The sequence below is a fragment of the Aquarana catesbeiana genome, linkage group LG09 (genome assembly GCF_042186555.1).
Source record: "Aquarana catesbeiana isolate 2022-GZ linkage group LG09, ASM4218655v1, whole genome shotgun sequence".
NCBI lineage: Eukaryota > Metazoa > Chordata > Amphibia > Anura > Ranidae > Aquarana > Aquarana catesbeiana.
In genome coordinates, this window is record NC_133332.1 from 311,739,477 (window position 1) to 311,753,889 (window position 14,413).

Genomic DNA, 14,413 nt, shown 5'->3' on the forward strand with positions numbered 1-14,413 from the left:
CGTTTCCCATGCTTGGATGTTGTCTGAAACCTCTGTGTTCTCACACTAGGCACGGTTGCATTGTGCCATGGCTGAGTACGATTGTCCTCACTGGTTCACGTTCACATTGTGCCAAGTTCAGGCACACTTGCGTCATTACCCCCGGGCCAGCTAGACCACAGTGATCCCTGTTTTATGGTCCCAGTGATCTATGGGAATTTGTGCTCGGGCATGGTTAATGGTCACACACGACGAGTCCAGCTCAACTATCCCTTCCAAGCAGGTCACTGAACATGATCACGGTACGGAGCGATCACACTGGTCAAACAAACTAGACTTTGGAGGTTAAATGTGTTCGGGCACAGTAGCTCACCCTTGTGTGGATACACCCTAAATCACAACTGAAACCTCACCTGTTCTGTCTCTTATGCTATGGGATCGCCTCTACATTCAGAATTGGTTGAACTAGATGGACTTGTGTCTTTTTTCCAACCTGACTAACTATATAACTACGTAACATTCAAGCAAAGCATTCCAGTTGTGTATGGTCTTTTTTGCTCGTAGTTTGCTTTGAAACATCTGGTTCGGACTATTGTCCCTCAGTAGCTTTTGGGCTGGATGCCCTTTCATCAGTGGTCTGGTTGCTGCTGCCTGCATTCTAATGCAGCCTACCCAGTCCATTTGAACTGTACAATACCCTAGCAGTTGTTATACTAGCACTGCTAGATTACGTAAGACTATTATATAAATGTCCCCCCCTTGGCCTGCCCTGTTGAATTCTGCCCTGATAGTAGGGATGCTCTTTGCGACTCTATCACCACTCAATCAGCAGCCCACATTCTCAACTATAGCAAACTCCCAAGACCTTTCCCAAGAAATAACCGGCTGGTTCTTGGGAACTAAAGTCTAGCCAGGACATGTCTACGTCAACCTGACTAACTATATAACTACATAACGTTCAAGCAAAGCATTCCAGTTGTGAATGGTCTTTTTTGCTTGTAGTCTGCTTTGAAACATCTGGTTCGGACTATTGTCCCTCAGTAGCTTTTGGGCTGGATACCCTTTCATCAGTGGTCTGGTTGCTGCTGTCTGCATTCTAATGCAACCTACCCAGTAACACCCAGTCCATTTGAACTGTACAATATCCTAGCAGTTGTTTTACTAGCACTGCTAGATTACGTAAGACTATTATATAAATGTCCCCCCTTGGCCTGCCCTGTTGAATTCTGCCCCGATAGTAGGGATGCTCTCTGCGACCCTATCACCACTCAATCAGCAGCCCACATTCTCAACTAAACTAGCAAACTCCCAAGACCTTTCCCAAGAAATAACTGGCTGGTTCTTGGGAACTAAAGTCTAGCCAGGACATGTCTACATCAAGTAGAAGACACTTGTTGCTCCATGCCACCCCCGCCTTCCCCCCAGCAGCAGCAGTTTAGGAGTTCTAGATGACCTTCTGATGTTGTTACTGGGTATAAAAAGCACTATAGCTTAACAATGGACCAAGGAATTTTTTATTTTTTTTTTTATTTTCCATTATTTATTTGAATCATAAACTGGCTGGACACTGAGAAATGACATCACAATGACAGGAATGACGACATCACGATTGGCTGGCTGAACTCGGAAGCAGAATTTTCCCTTCTCGGTCCAGAAAGAAGTTATAGGATTTGGGGTGATCCAGAGCGGCTTCAATCCCCTCCGGCAGATTCTCCGGGGTGATGAAAGTCCTGGAAAGTTCCTGCAGCCTCTCCACCTCCTCCTCCCTTTCCTGGATGCTCAGCAGCGCCTCCTCCTGGTGGAGTTGGTTTATTTCCGCTCTCTGTAGTTGTGAAGCTTTCTCCTCCAGCTTCAGACGTTCCAACCTTCTGAGAAGAGCCTTCTTGTTCTCCTCCAGGTTCCAGGCCGTGAGGGCGGCGTGCTCCTCCCTTTCCTGCTGATGTTGCTGTTCAGCCAAAGACCCGGCTTGCAGCTCATATTGTTGTTGTAACAATTCTCTCGTGAACTGTGACCTGAGTGCGGTCAGTAGAAGAGTATACTCTTTGTAGCATTCAGAAGCTCCTCTATAGACGCCATTGGTGGATATTTGATACGGGAGGCCTTGGCAGGGCTGATCCTAGAGTCACAGGCACCTGGGTGCAGAAATATTTCTGGCGCCCCCACATGGGCGTGGTCATTTTAGTAACTCCTCCCCTTTACAAATATTTCTATGGCAACGACTCAACCACAGAGATGCTCCACCACGAAGTCTTCATTACCCTGGGATCCTTACAGGTACAATAAACAAAATACAGGAAGAGAAGCAAGATTACTTTATTGGGACCTGGAGGGGAGCCTCTCTGATGGAGACAGAGAGCGCTTCTGTTAGAGAGTCTGTTAGAAAAAGCCCCCAAAAATACTACAGACATGATACAGGAGATGATCAGAGACTGCAGACATAGTACAGGAGATGATCAGAGACTACAGACATAATACAGGAGATGATCAGAGACTGCAGACATAATACAGGAGATGATCAGAGACTGCAGACATAATACAGGGGATGATCAGAGACTGCAGACATAATACAGGAGATGATCAGAGACTACAGACATAATACAGGAGATGATCAGAGACTGCAGACATAATACAGGAGATGATCAGAGACTGCAGACATAATACAGGGGATGATCAGAGACTGCAGACATAGCACAGGAGATGGACAGAGACTGCAGACATAGTACAGGAGATGGTCAGAGACTGCAGACATAGTACAGGAGATGGTCAGAGACTGCAGACATAGCACAGGAGATGGACAGAGACTGCAGACATAATACAGGAGATGATCAGAGACTGCAGACATAATACAGGAGATGATCAGAGACTGCAGACATAATACAGGAGATGATCAGAGACTGCAGACATAGCACAGGAGATGATCAGAGACTGCAGACATAATACAGGAGATGATCAGAGACTGCAGACATAATACAGGAGATGATCAGAGACTGCAGACATAATACAGGAGATGATCAGAGACTGCAGACATAGCACAGGAGATGGACAGAGACTGCAGACATAGCACAGGAGATGGTCAGAGACTGCAGACATAGTACAGGAGATGGTCAGAGACTGCAGACATAGTACAGGAGATGGTCAGAGACTGCAGACATAATACAGGAGATGATCAGAGACTGCAGACATAATACAGGAGATGATCAGAGACTGCAGACATAATACAGGAGATGATCAGAGACTGCAGACATAATACAGGAGATGATCAGAGACTGCAGACATAGTACAGGAAATGATCAGAGACTGCAGACATAGTACAGGAGATGATCAGAGACTGCAGACATAGTACAGGAGATGATCAGAGACTGCAGACATAGTACAGGAGATGATCAGAGACTGCAGACATAGTACAGGAGATGATCAGAGACTGCAGACATAGTACAGGAGATGATCAGAGACTGCAGACATAGTACAGGAGATGATCAGAGACTGCAGACATAATACAGGAGATGGTCAGAGACTGCAGACTAAGGATGAGCTCCGGCGTGTTCGCAAGCTGCACGCGCCAGGAAGTCGGCAATGCGCTGCGCTAATCACAAGCAGTGAGACATTTCCCGATCTCTGCAGCCGCACCTTAGGAAATGTCTCACTGCTTGTGATTAGCGCTGTGCAGTGCCCAGTTCCTGGCGGGCTCGGCACGTGCAGCTTGCGAACACGCCGGAGCTCATCCTTACTGCAGACATAGTACAGGAGATGGTCCATTAGACCCCTTTCACACTGGAGGCGTTTTTCAGGTGCTTTAGTGTTAAAAATAGCGCCTGGAAAAAGCCTTATCTGCAGTCCCACTGTGAGAGCCCGAATGCTTTCACACTGGAGCAGAGCACTGGCAGGACGTCCAAAAAATTGCTGCAAGTAGCTTCTTTGAGCTGCTTTAGGAGCGGTGTATACACCGCTCCTAAAGCGCCCTTGCTCATTGAAATCAATGGGCAGCGCCTGCAAAGCGCCTCAGCTGTTGCGCCTTTGAACCCTTTAGTGGGGGTTAAATGTCCCTCTAAAGTGACGGTAAAACGCCACTAAAAGTAGCAGTGCATTACCACCGATGCCCCTGCACTGTCAGTGTGAAAGGGCTCTTAGTACATCTCATTAAACATCACATCTGTAAATGAACTACTGAGGTGCAGGAAGGGACAAGGGCCTGTGTATCCTATGTAATCTATCATACTATAAAACATCTCCTAGCAGGGGCAGCCCAGAGCACATCTAAAGGTGTGTAGGGGATACCATTCCTACACACAGCACACTGACTCACCTCAGTTCTCTCTCCGTGCAGCCCGAGATAGAGATGGGAGGGGGAGGCATTCCAACTGGAGTTGGTAGAGACAGTGCGGGATCCCAGTGTGAGGAATTTATTCCCGCACATCAGTAGCCACTGACTAGAACCCTCATGTCAGGAAGAGGAGCGCCCCTCCCCCGAGCACTGCCAGGCTGCACGGGCTGCCCTACGCTCACACTGGAGTTCTGGACGGACACTCACAAGGAGAGAAGGAGGGAGGGGAGAAGTCTGGCTCTTCGGCACCCCCACCTCTGCAGGCGCCTGGGTGCAAAGCACCCTTCGCACCCTGGGTAGGATCGGCCCTGGGCCTTGGACTTGGCTGTGGGGTCATGGCGAGACTTTCTGCCCCGACACAGGGTCAGGGCCATCTTTAATATTGATTGGACCCTGGGCAAAAATTTTGTTGGCCCCCCCCATGCAGTTTCGCTGTCGCTTCGATCAATGGCAATGCTGATTTTTTTTTACTGACTACCAATATAAAGATGAGTTTCAATACTGACCACTAATGTAATAGGGGTTTACACTGACCACTAATGTAATAGGGTTTTAAATTGACCACTAATGTAATGGGGGTTTACACTCAGCACTAATGTAAAAGGGGTTTAGACTGACCACTAATGTAATAGGGGTTTACACTGACCACTCATGTAATAGGGGTTTACACTGATCACTAATGTAATAGGGGTTTACACTGACCACTCATGTAATAGGGGTTTACACTGATCACTAATGTAATAGGGGTTTACACTGACCACTCATGTAATAGGGGTTTACACTGACCACTCATATAATAGGGGTTTACACTGACCACTAATGTAATAGGGGTTTACACTGACCACTCATGTAATAGGGGTTTACACTGACCACTCATGTAATAGGGGTTTACACTGACCACTCATGTAATAGGGGTTTACACTGACCACTAATGTAATAGGGGTTTACACTGACCACTAATGTAATAGGGGTTTACACTGATCACTAATGTAATAGGGGTTTACACTGACCACTGATGTAATAGGGGTTTACACTGACCACTGATGTAATAGGGGTTTACACTGACCACTAATGTAATAGGGGTTTACACTGATCACTAATGTAATAGGGGTTTACACTGACCACTGATGTAATAGGGGTTTACACTGACCACTGATGTAATAGGGGTTTACACTGACCACTAATGTAATAGGAGCATTCACAGTAACCACCAGTGTAAGAAGGTATTTGCACTGACCACCAGGGTAAGAGGGCATTCACACTGGCCACTAGTGTGAATGAAAGGATTCTACACCAAGCACCAATGTAACTGAGATATTTAGCCTGCATTCACATTTGTGTGTGTCAGGAACGCATGCAAAATCGCTTTCCTGACACCACAGAAACGTGCTGTCCTATAGCAGATACACAGCAGTGCCATTAATTGTTAATTATGACACCCTCAGGCATCTGCTGACCTGTGCCTTGGCACCGTGTGATTTTGGAAAAGGGTTTGGGACTTTTTTCCGCATGTGTAGCGCATAGAGCAGCCCACTGAAATGAATGGGCTGCCCTACACATGACCTATATCTTTATCCACCCTATCAGTACACCTTTGCAATCCTAAAACCCATGCTAACCTCTGCACCCCAAACCTCCCCCATCCTCTCCACTCCAATCCTCCTCCCCTTTAACTCTACCTACCTCCTCTGCTCATCTTTGCACCCACCTTCCTTACCCCCATACATCCCCTCCTTGCTCACCTGTGCACCCCAAACTGTATTTCCTTCTCTGCCTACCTCTGCACACCCCACACTACCCTCCCCCTTCCCCCCATCAATTTGCTTACCTTTGCAGAACAGGCTGATGGTAGGCCTAATGACCACAGTTGGCAGGACTTTCAAGCATGCCCCTTTTATCTCCCCAGTGGGCAGCATTCAGTATAGGTGATGGTAGATATGACCTCAGGGGGGTATGATATGCATATGAATACTGCCTCTATTTACATATCAATGCTGCCGGTCTGCCCCTATTTATATGAATGCCGCCACTTATTACATATGAATGCCGGTATTTACATGTAAACACAGGGCCTGCAGGTGAGTCATCTGCACACAACAATAGGGCAGGGCTGGGCAGCATCAGTAGCAGAACTTCACACTGAGATATCAGGACACAGCACAGGACTAAAACCTCAAGTGACAAGGGAATTTAAACTGGGATAGTTGGCAAGTATGAGGCAGCTGCTTTGGGCCCCACAACAATGACAGGGCCCAGGGCAGCTGCCCCTTTTGCCCTGCCTTAAAGACGGCCCTGCTGGTGGTGATGTCCTATGAGTCAAACGATTCATACCCTTTTGAGTGGGTAGTCCTGTCTTCCAGGCGTGTCTGTGCAATGATTGCTCACAGTTGTGAGTCAGCTATGTTTAATTGAAAATGTTATGAAAGAAGAATTCCACTAAGCTCACCGTGTATCTAAATAAAGAGAAAGAAAAGAAAACCTACCCTAAATAAAAATCTGGAAAATCAGAACTAAGAAAAAAAAAAAAAAATCTTGGAAGCGTTTATAAAGGAAAGACTTATCTTTTATAGGGAGATACCGCAGTGTTTAGTAGATAGCATTTATGAATTGACCTCAAAGTGTGGTCAGGATCTAGGCTTCACATTTACTGTTCATTTGTACTATGAAGCTGTTTCATCGTTTTATTTTGCTTTAAAGCCCAATTGAAGTCACACTGTTATGCAATGAGGCGGAAGCACGCTGGAGAGTCAGACAGTTGCTCTCTCACGTAGAGCTCAGACACGCCCCCTGCATGGTACTCTCAAGTACTCCACAGGGGGCATGTGGGATCACTGAACTCCATGCAAGAGCAACAGTCCAGTACTTAAGTGCACTGCCGGCAAAGGGCAGCGTCCTACTATGTGTAGACACAAGTAAAGGCGCAAAAACCTAGATTTATAATTATCCCAATAGCAATACAGTCTGTTGTGGGATATCTACAGTCTATATTAGTCCATATAGGTGGTCAGTGGCATATGGGGAATGAAGAGCCCAAAACACTCAAGGCTGCCAACATTTGGGAACAGAAACCAAGTTCCAAAGGTACTGCGAAAAACACAAGGAGAGAGGCGCCCCTGAATGTAGACGTTTAAAAACTTTAATACTGCATAAGGTTAACAACTCACATTTGAGTAGAAGGTATAGGCATGTGGGTCCCAACAAGGGTAAGTCCTAGTGTTGACGGTCCTGCTCTCCTGGTCCTTCACGTTCATGGTTCCATCATGGTGTGACGTCATCCTCTGGCACCATCCTACCCTTGTGTCTCACACTTCGCTCTGAGCCGAACAAGGGTAAGTCCTAGTGTTGATGGTCCTGCTCTCCTGGTCCTTCACGCTCATGGTGCCATCATGGTGTGACGTCACCCTCTGGCACCATCCTACCCTTGTGTCTCACGCTTCGCTCTGAGTCTCTCCACCAGAGCCGGCTCTTTCCTTTCAGCGGTGGATTCCATTCAGATAGCGCCCGAGCGTGAAGGACCAGGAGAGCAGGACCGTCAACATTAGGACTTATCCATGTTGGGGACCCACATGCCTATACCTTCTACTCAAATGTGAGTTGTTAATCTTATGCAGTATTAAAGTTTTTAAACGTCTACACTCAGAGGCGCCTCTCTCCTTGTGTTTTTTTCCTACTATGTGTAGCATCCTCTTACCCCCTAAAGGCTATTAGAGACCTCCAAAGGTCAGGTGGGCTGAGATGCCCCCTCCTGGGTTGTATTCTTATCCCATAGTGAGGATGTGAGCAGATGGGTGTCAGTCACTTACTTTACTCCAAGTACTGTGCAAGTGGCCCATCTCGATATGGGGCCCCAAAGTCGGTTCAGAAAATGTCATTCTCGGCTGTGCTTGACATTTTCCGAACCGACTTTGGGGCCCCGTATCTCAGGGCCACTTGGTGCTAGGAACCCCAGCTTTGGATATGTTGTAGTGCTAGTTCCACCGGGTTTGCACTCCAAATCTGGGGTTCCTAGCATCCTAGCACCAGATGGCCCCGAGATACAGGGCCCCAAAGTCGGTCAACTGTGTCCATCTGCAGCAATGTCATTTCGGGACCCTTTGGGTCCAGAGACCCCAAATTTTGGCTGCAGCTAGGGGGCATCTAGGAACCCTTAACTACCGAGTTTGAAGTTCGGGGGACCTATGGCTGCAAATGGGCAGAGTGAGGCTGCAAATGGGCATTGTTGGCCCTCTTTTCCACTTACAGTAGCTGCGCATTTCTCACCCTAGGCTTATACTCGAGTCAATAAGTTTTCCCAGTTTTTTGTGGTAAAATTAGGTGCCTCGGCTTATACTCGAGTATATACGGTATTTTCCTATAGACATGATTTCTCCGACCATAGGGTTGAATCATCTCCGGTTGATGTCTTCTAGGTTTCTTCATTCATACATCACTAACAAAGTGATAGGATGAGTAATAAAAAAAAAAGTTCTGTATATCCAGACCAATTCCGGCGATGACACCAGCTGGTGCTCATACATAGTTCTCACTTTTTTGGGGCAATTAATTCTCTCCTGCAAACGTGGAAACCATTTCCTGGCTGATGGAGCATGACCTAATTAAGGAAAAATGCAGCGCCGTTCTTGAAAGTCAGCACAAACCGTACCATGTATTATGTTTTATCTCAGTTTTTTGTTGATTTTACGCTGACCCAGGAATCTGCAGATACTTGTGTAGTACATTCCCCACCGAGGCTGTAAGGTGTGGGAGCATTGTATATACTGAACAGATGACTCCAAATCCTGCAACGAATCCCATAGGGGTACGCAGCGAGAAGGTGGATTAGACTTCCAAGAAACTCCTATGTACTGACCTGCCAGAAGAGTTGTGAATTGATTTTCATGAACTCTCGGTTAACGTCTTTTCCTGTGCATAGAAAGGATGTCGAAACTGTTATCTTGTTATATATTCAATCCTTACGATCACTTTTCCTGGAGAGTCTCCACTTCTTTTGAATTCCCTGGAGCAGGGGGGTAGACAACCTTTTGGGAAGTGGAGATCGACCTGAACAACATAAAAAAAAGGTCAAAGATCACCGGGGGGTTTGGCGCCCTTTTTTTTATTTATTTTTTTTAGGAATTTAACTAGCAAGGCCTAACTAAATAGTAAGGAAAACTTGGAAAGGAAAACAAATGTGACTGTAAAAATATGAACTTTGCCTACCCTAAAAGTGGACAGTGTCAGTCAGTAGAGCAGAGGACTGTGTCAGTAGAGCAGAGGACGGTGTCAGTAGAGCAGAGGACGGTGTCAGTAGAGCAGAGGACGGTGTCAGTAGAGCAGAGGACGGTGTCAGTAGAGCAGAGGACGGTGTCAGTAGAGCAGAGGACGGTGTCAGTAGAGCAGAGGACGGTGTCAGTAGAGCAGAGGACGGTGTCAGTAGAGCAGAGGACGGTGTCAGTAGAGCAGAGGACGGTGTCAGTAGAGCAGAGGACGGTGTCAGTAGAGCAGAGGACGGTGTCAGTATGGCAGAGGACGGTGTCAGCAGAGCAGTGGACGGTGTCAGTAGAGCAGTGGACGGTGTCAGTAGAGCAGAGGACGGTGTCAGCAGGGCAGAGGACGGTGTCAGTAGAGCAGAGGACGGTGTCGGCAGGGCAGAGGACGGTGTCGGCAGGGCAGAGGACGGTGTCGGTAGAGCAGAGGACGGTGTCGGTAGAGCAGAGGACGGTGTCGGTAGAGCAGAGGACGGTGTCGGTAGAGCAGAGGACGGTGTCGGTAGAGCAGAGGACGGTGTCGGTAGAGCAGTGGACGGTGTCGGTAGAGCAGTGGACGGTGTCGGTAGGGCAGAGGACGGTGTCAGCAGGGCAGAGGACGGTGTCAGCAGGGCAGAGGACGGTGTCGGTAGAGCAGAGGACGGTGTCGGTAGAGCAGTGGACGGTGTCGGTAGGGCAGTGGACGGTGTCGGTAGGGCAGAGGACGGTGTCGGTAGGGCAGAGGACGGTGTCGGTAGGGCAGAGGACGGTGTCAGTAGGGCAGAGGACGGTGTCAGTAGGGCAGAGGACGGTGTCAGTAGGGCAGAGGACGGTGTCAGTAGGGCAGAGGACGGTGTCAGTAGGGCAGAGGGCGGTGTCAGTAGGGCAGAGGGCGGTGTCAGTAGAGCAGAGGGCGGTGTCAGTAGAGCAGAGGGCGGTGTCAGCAGAGCAGTGGACGGTGTCAGCAGGGCAGAGGACGGTGTCAGCAGAGCAGTGGACGGTGTCAGTAGGGCAGTGGCAGGCACCAGATCACATGGTACCAAAAGTACCACGCAATTTGGTGCGAGTCGTTTTTCAAAAATGCGTGCGCTACTTTGTTGTGCGTTTCCGACGCGATTTACAACCCATTCAGTGGAGAAGGGCTGCAGGGAAATGCGCAGGAATCGCACATGAACGCAGAAGTGCGATTTCTGGGGTGAACCAGCCCTGTTTATTTTTTCTATGCTCACACTAGCTGGATGCTAAAACGATCTTATTTGCAATCAACTTATCATGTTCTATTCTTCTTTTATAGGAAAACTGCAACTGCCTAATGCCACTTTACTGGTGGAGACCTTTTTAAAAAGGCGCCAATTCATCCCCGACCCGCAGCGCACAAACCTCATGTTTGCCTTCTTTGCCCAACATTTTACCCACCAGTTCTTTAAGACGTATGGAAGGATGGGGCGAGGGTTCATTAAAGGATTTGGTCACGGGGTAAGTTCCACTTTTCTTTCTCTGCAGTCCAGGTAAGACAACCGTAGGGGGGGGGGGGGGGGGATGCAAAAGTGTTTTTTGTTTGGAGCAATTAATCTTCAGATAAGAGCCTTGACATGGCTTAGCAGCAGACCTCCCTGTTAGTGCCTCCTTTATGGTCTGGTGGAGTGATCACGCACTGATGGGTGTGCCTGAGTGGCTGCCAGATAAAGTTGAAACTTGAAAGTCTGGCATGCAGTTAATTGGCTTATCCTGGGCTGACTACTAAGATACCATCTAATTGGTGCTATAAAGTTTAAGCCATTCGGAAAAATGCTTCTCATTCCTAAAGTGTCTCCAGGATTTGCTTAGGGTAACCTATGGACATTAGGTGCCTGTTCTGTTAATCCTTTACCTGCAATTTGATATGTTCACATTATGTTGGAATGGTACCAGCTGATTGTAGAAAAGCCAATGTAGCACCAATATTTAAAAAGGGCCCAAAAAACATCCCTGGGAATTACAGACCAGTTAGCCTAACATCAATAGTATGTAAACTCTTGGAGGGGATGATAAGGGACTATATACAAGATTTTAGTAATAAGAACGATATCATTAGCAGTAATCAGCATGGATTCATGAAGAATCGTTCTTGCCAAACCAATCTATTAACCTTCTATGAGGAGGTGAGTTGCCATCTAGATAAAGGAAGGCCCGTAGACGTGGTGTATCTGGATTTTGCAAAAGCATTTGACACAGTTCCCCATAAACGTTTACTGTACAAAATAAGGTCCGTTGGCATGGACCATAGGGTGAGTACATGGATTGAAAACTGGCTACAAGGGCGAGTTCAGAGGGGTTCCCCAGGGTTCTGTGCTGGGACCAATCCTATTTAATTTGTTCATAAACGATCTGGAGGATGAGATAAACAGTTCAATCTCTGTATTTGCAGACGATACTAAGCTAAGTAGGGCAATAACTTCTCCGCAGGATGTGGAAACCTTGCAAAAAGACCTGAACAAATTAATGGGGTGGGCGACTACATGGCAAATGAGGTTCAATGTAGAAAAACGTAAAATAATGCATTTGGGTGGCAAAAATATGAATGCAATCTATACACTGGGGGGAGAACCTCTGGGGGAATCTAGGATGGAAAAGGACTTGGGGGTCCTAGTAGACGATAGGCTCAGCAATGGCATGCAATGCCAAGCTGCTGCTAATAAAGCAAACAGAATATTGGCAAAAAAGGGGGATCAACTCCAGAGATAAAACGATAAAACGATAATTCTCCCGCTCTACAAGACTCTGGTCCGGCCGCACCTGGAGTATGCTGTCCAGTTCTGGGCACCAGTCCTCAGGAAGGATGTACTGGAAATGGAGCGAGTACAAAGAAGGGCAACAAAGCTAATAAAGGGTCTGGAGGATCTTAGTTATGAGGAAAGGTTGCGAGCGTTGAACTTATTCTCTCTGGAGAAGAGACGCTTGAGAGGGGATATGATTTCAATTTACAAATACTGTACTGGTGACCCCACAATAGGGATAAAACTTTTTCACAGAAGAGAGTTTAATAAGACTCGGGGCCACTCATTACAATTAGAAGAAAAGAGGTTTAACCTTAAACTACGTAGAGGGTTCTTTACTGTAAGAGCGGTAAGGATGTGGAATTCCCTTCCACAGGCGGTGGTCTCAGCGGGGAGCATTGATAGCTTCAAGAAACTATTAGATAATCACCTGAATGACCGCAACATACAGGGATATACAATGTAATACTGACATATAATCACACACATAGGTTGGACTTGATGGACGTGTGTCTTTTTTCAACCTCACCTACTATGTAACTATATGTAACTATGAGTGTAACATCTATGGCAGCCTTTCTCAACCTTTTCAACATGGAGGAACCCTTGATAGAACTTTCTGGTCTCAGGAAATCCCTGCTAAAAATTACTATAGCTACAACTCATAATACTTCAGTGTGATGGTCAATGCTCCTTACGCTTGTGGTCACTGGGAAGAATTACCCCCCCCTACAGATGGCTAAAAAGACCAGTGGCGTAGGCGGGAACCTATCTGAGAGGCAGAAATTGCTCATTGCTCAAGGAACCCCTAGCAACCTCTGGAGGAGGGTTCCATGGAACCCTGGTTGAGAAACCCTGATCTATGGGGTAGCAGTGACTACGGCAACTGGTGCCCCTAGGCCACTGATGGAGAACCTTGGCACCCCAGATGTTTTGGAACTACATTTCCCATGATGCTCAACTACACTGCAGAGTGTATGAGCATCATGGGAATTGTAGTTCCAAAACATCTGGGGTGCCAAGGTTCGCCATCACTGCCCTAGGCTGTAAGAAAGCCCATTAAAGTGCATGTAAACCCTAATGCCCTGTACACACGACCGTTTTTTCCGTCGGTGACGTACAACAGTATGACGGGACTAGAAAAAGGAAGTTCAATAGCCAGTAGCCAATAGCTTCCGTCTCGTACTTGCTTCAGAGCATGCGTCATTTTTGGTACGTCGGAACAGCATACAGACGAGCGGTTTTCCCGATAGGAATTGGTTCCGTTGGAAATATTTAGAACAAGTTCTCTTTCTCGGTCCAACAGAATTTTCGACGTAAAAAGTCAGATGAGGCATACACATGATCAGAATATACAATGAAAAGCTCCCGTCTGGCTTTTTCTGTCAGACATTCTGCTCGTGTGTACGGGGCATTAGAACGATCTTCTTTTATTTGTCCTTTCGGTCTGTTATATATACTGTATGAGATGTCAGGGATGGGTCCTAGTAGTGGATCTGTGCCACCATTGTTTGGGTTGTGGTCCCTTTAAGAGTCTTCTCAGGCATTCTCACCCCTGCAGGGTGAGGGGTAAGCCAGTAAACATGGAAAACTTTTTTACAGTTTTCCCTGGATTAATAAGATCTGATATGGGGCCCAGAATCCAGAGGCATGGAGAGATCTTGGGTGGGAAAGAGTCTCCAGTCCTGACTAATGGGTGCCTTGGACTTGAAAGGGTTAGCCTGCCTGCGAGAGTGGTATGAAAGGGGCATGAAGCAATCAACAGGGGTCCATGAAGTGTTGCCTGGAACAGGACACAGTAGTGCGGGAGCTGCTGGGCTATTCTGACCACTTCTGGTCCCCTGGAGCAGGTGAGGACTTTAAACCCGAGTTTTGGTTTCTACCAGAGTTTTGTGTCATTAGGGCAGTTAACCGTTCCAGCAGGGCAGAGGTTGATGTCAGTAGGGCAGTGGACGGTTCCAACAGGGCAGAGGCTGATGTCAGTAGGGCAGTGGACAGTGTCAGCAGTCTCTTATTATTAAACCCTGTTGTGAGACAAGTGTATGCTGGTGGTGAGCCAAAGTTGTGGTTTCTACCAGAGTTTTGTGTCATTAGGGCAGTAAACAGTTTTAGCAGGGCAGAAGATGATGTCA

General features: G+C 47.3%; 1 protein-coding gene and 1 pseudogene across 1 annotated transcript in view; one reads left to right on the forward strand and one right to left on the reverse strand.

The window, feature by feature from the left end:
• PTGS1 (prostaglandin-endoperoxide synthase 1) overlaps nucleotides 1–14,413 on the forward strand; it is a 72,121-nt gene that overhangs the window by 37,754 nt on the left and 19,954 nt on the right. Inside the window, exon 6 of the mRNA XM_073600677.1 lies at nucleotides 10,820–11,001. Within this exon, the coding sequence (XP_073456778.1) occupies nucleotides 10,820–11,001 (182 nt within the window). The remainder of the gene's footprint in view (nucleotides 1–10,819; nucleotides 11,002–14,413) is intronic.
• On the reverse strand, nucleotides 1,475–7,677 carry LOC141107345 (small ribosomal subunit protein mS26 pseudogene; annotated as a pseudogene).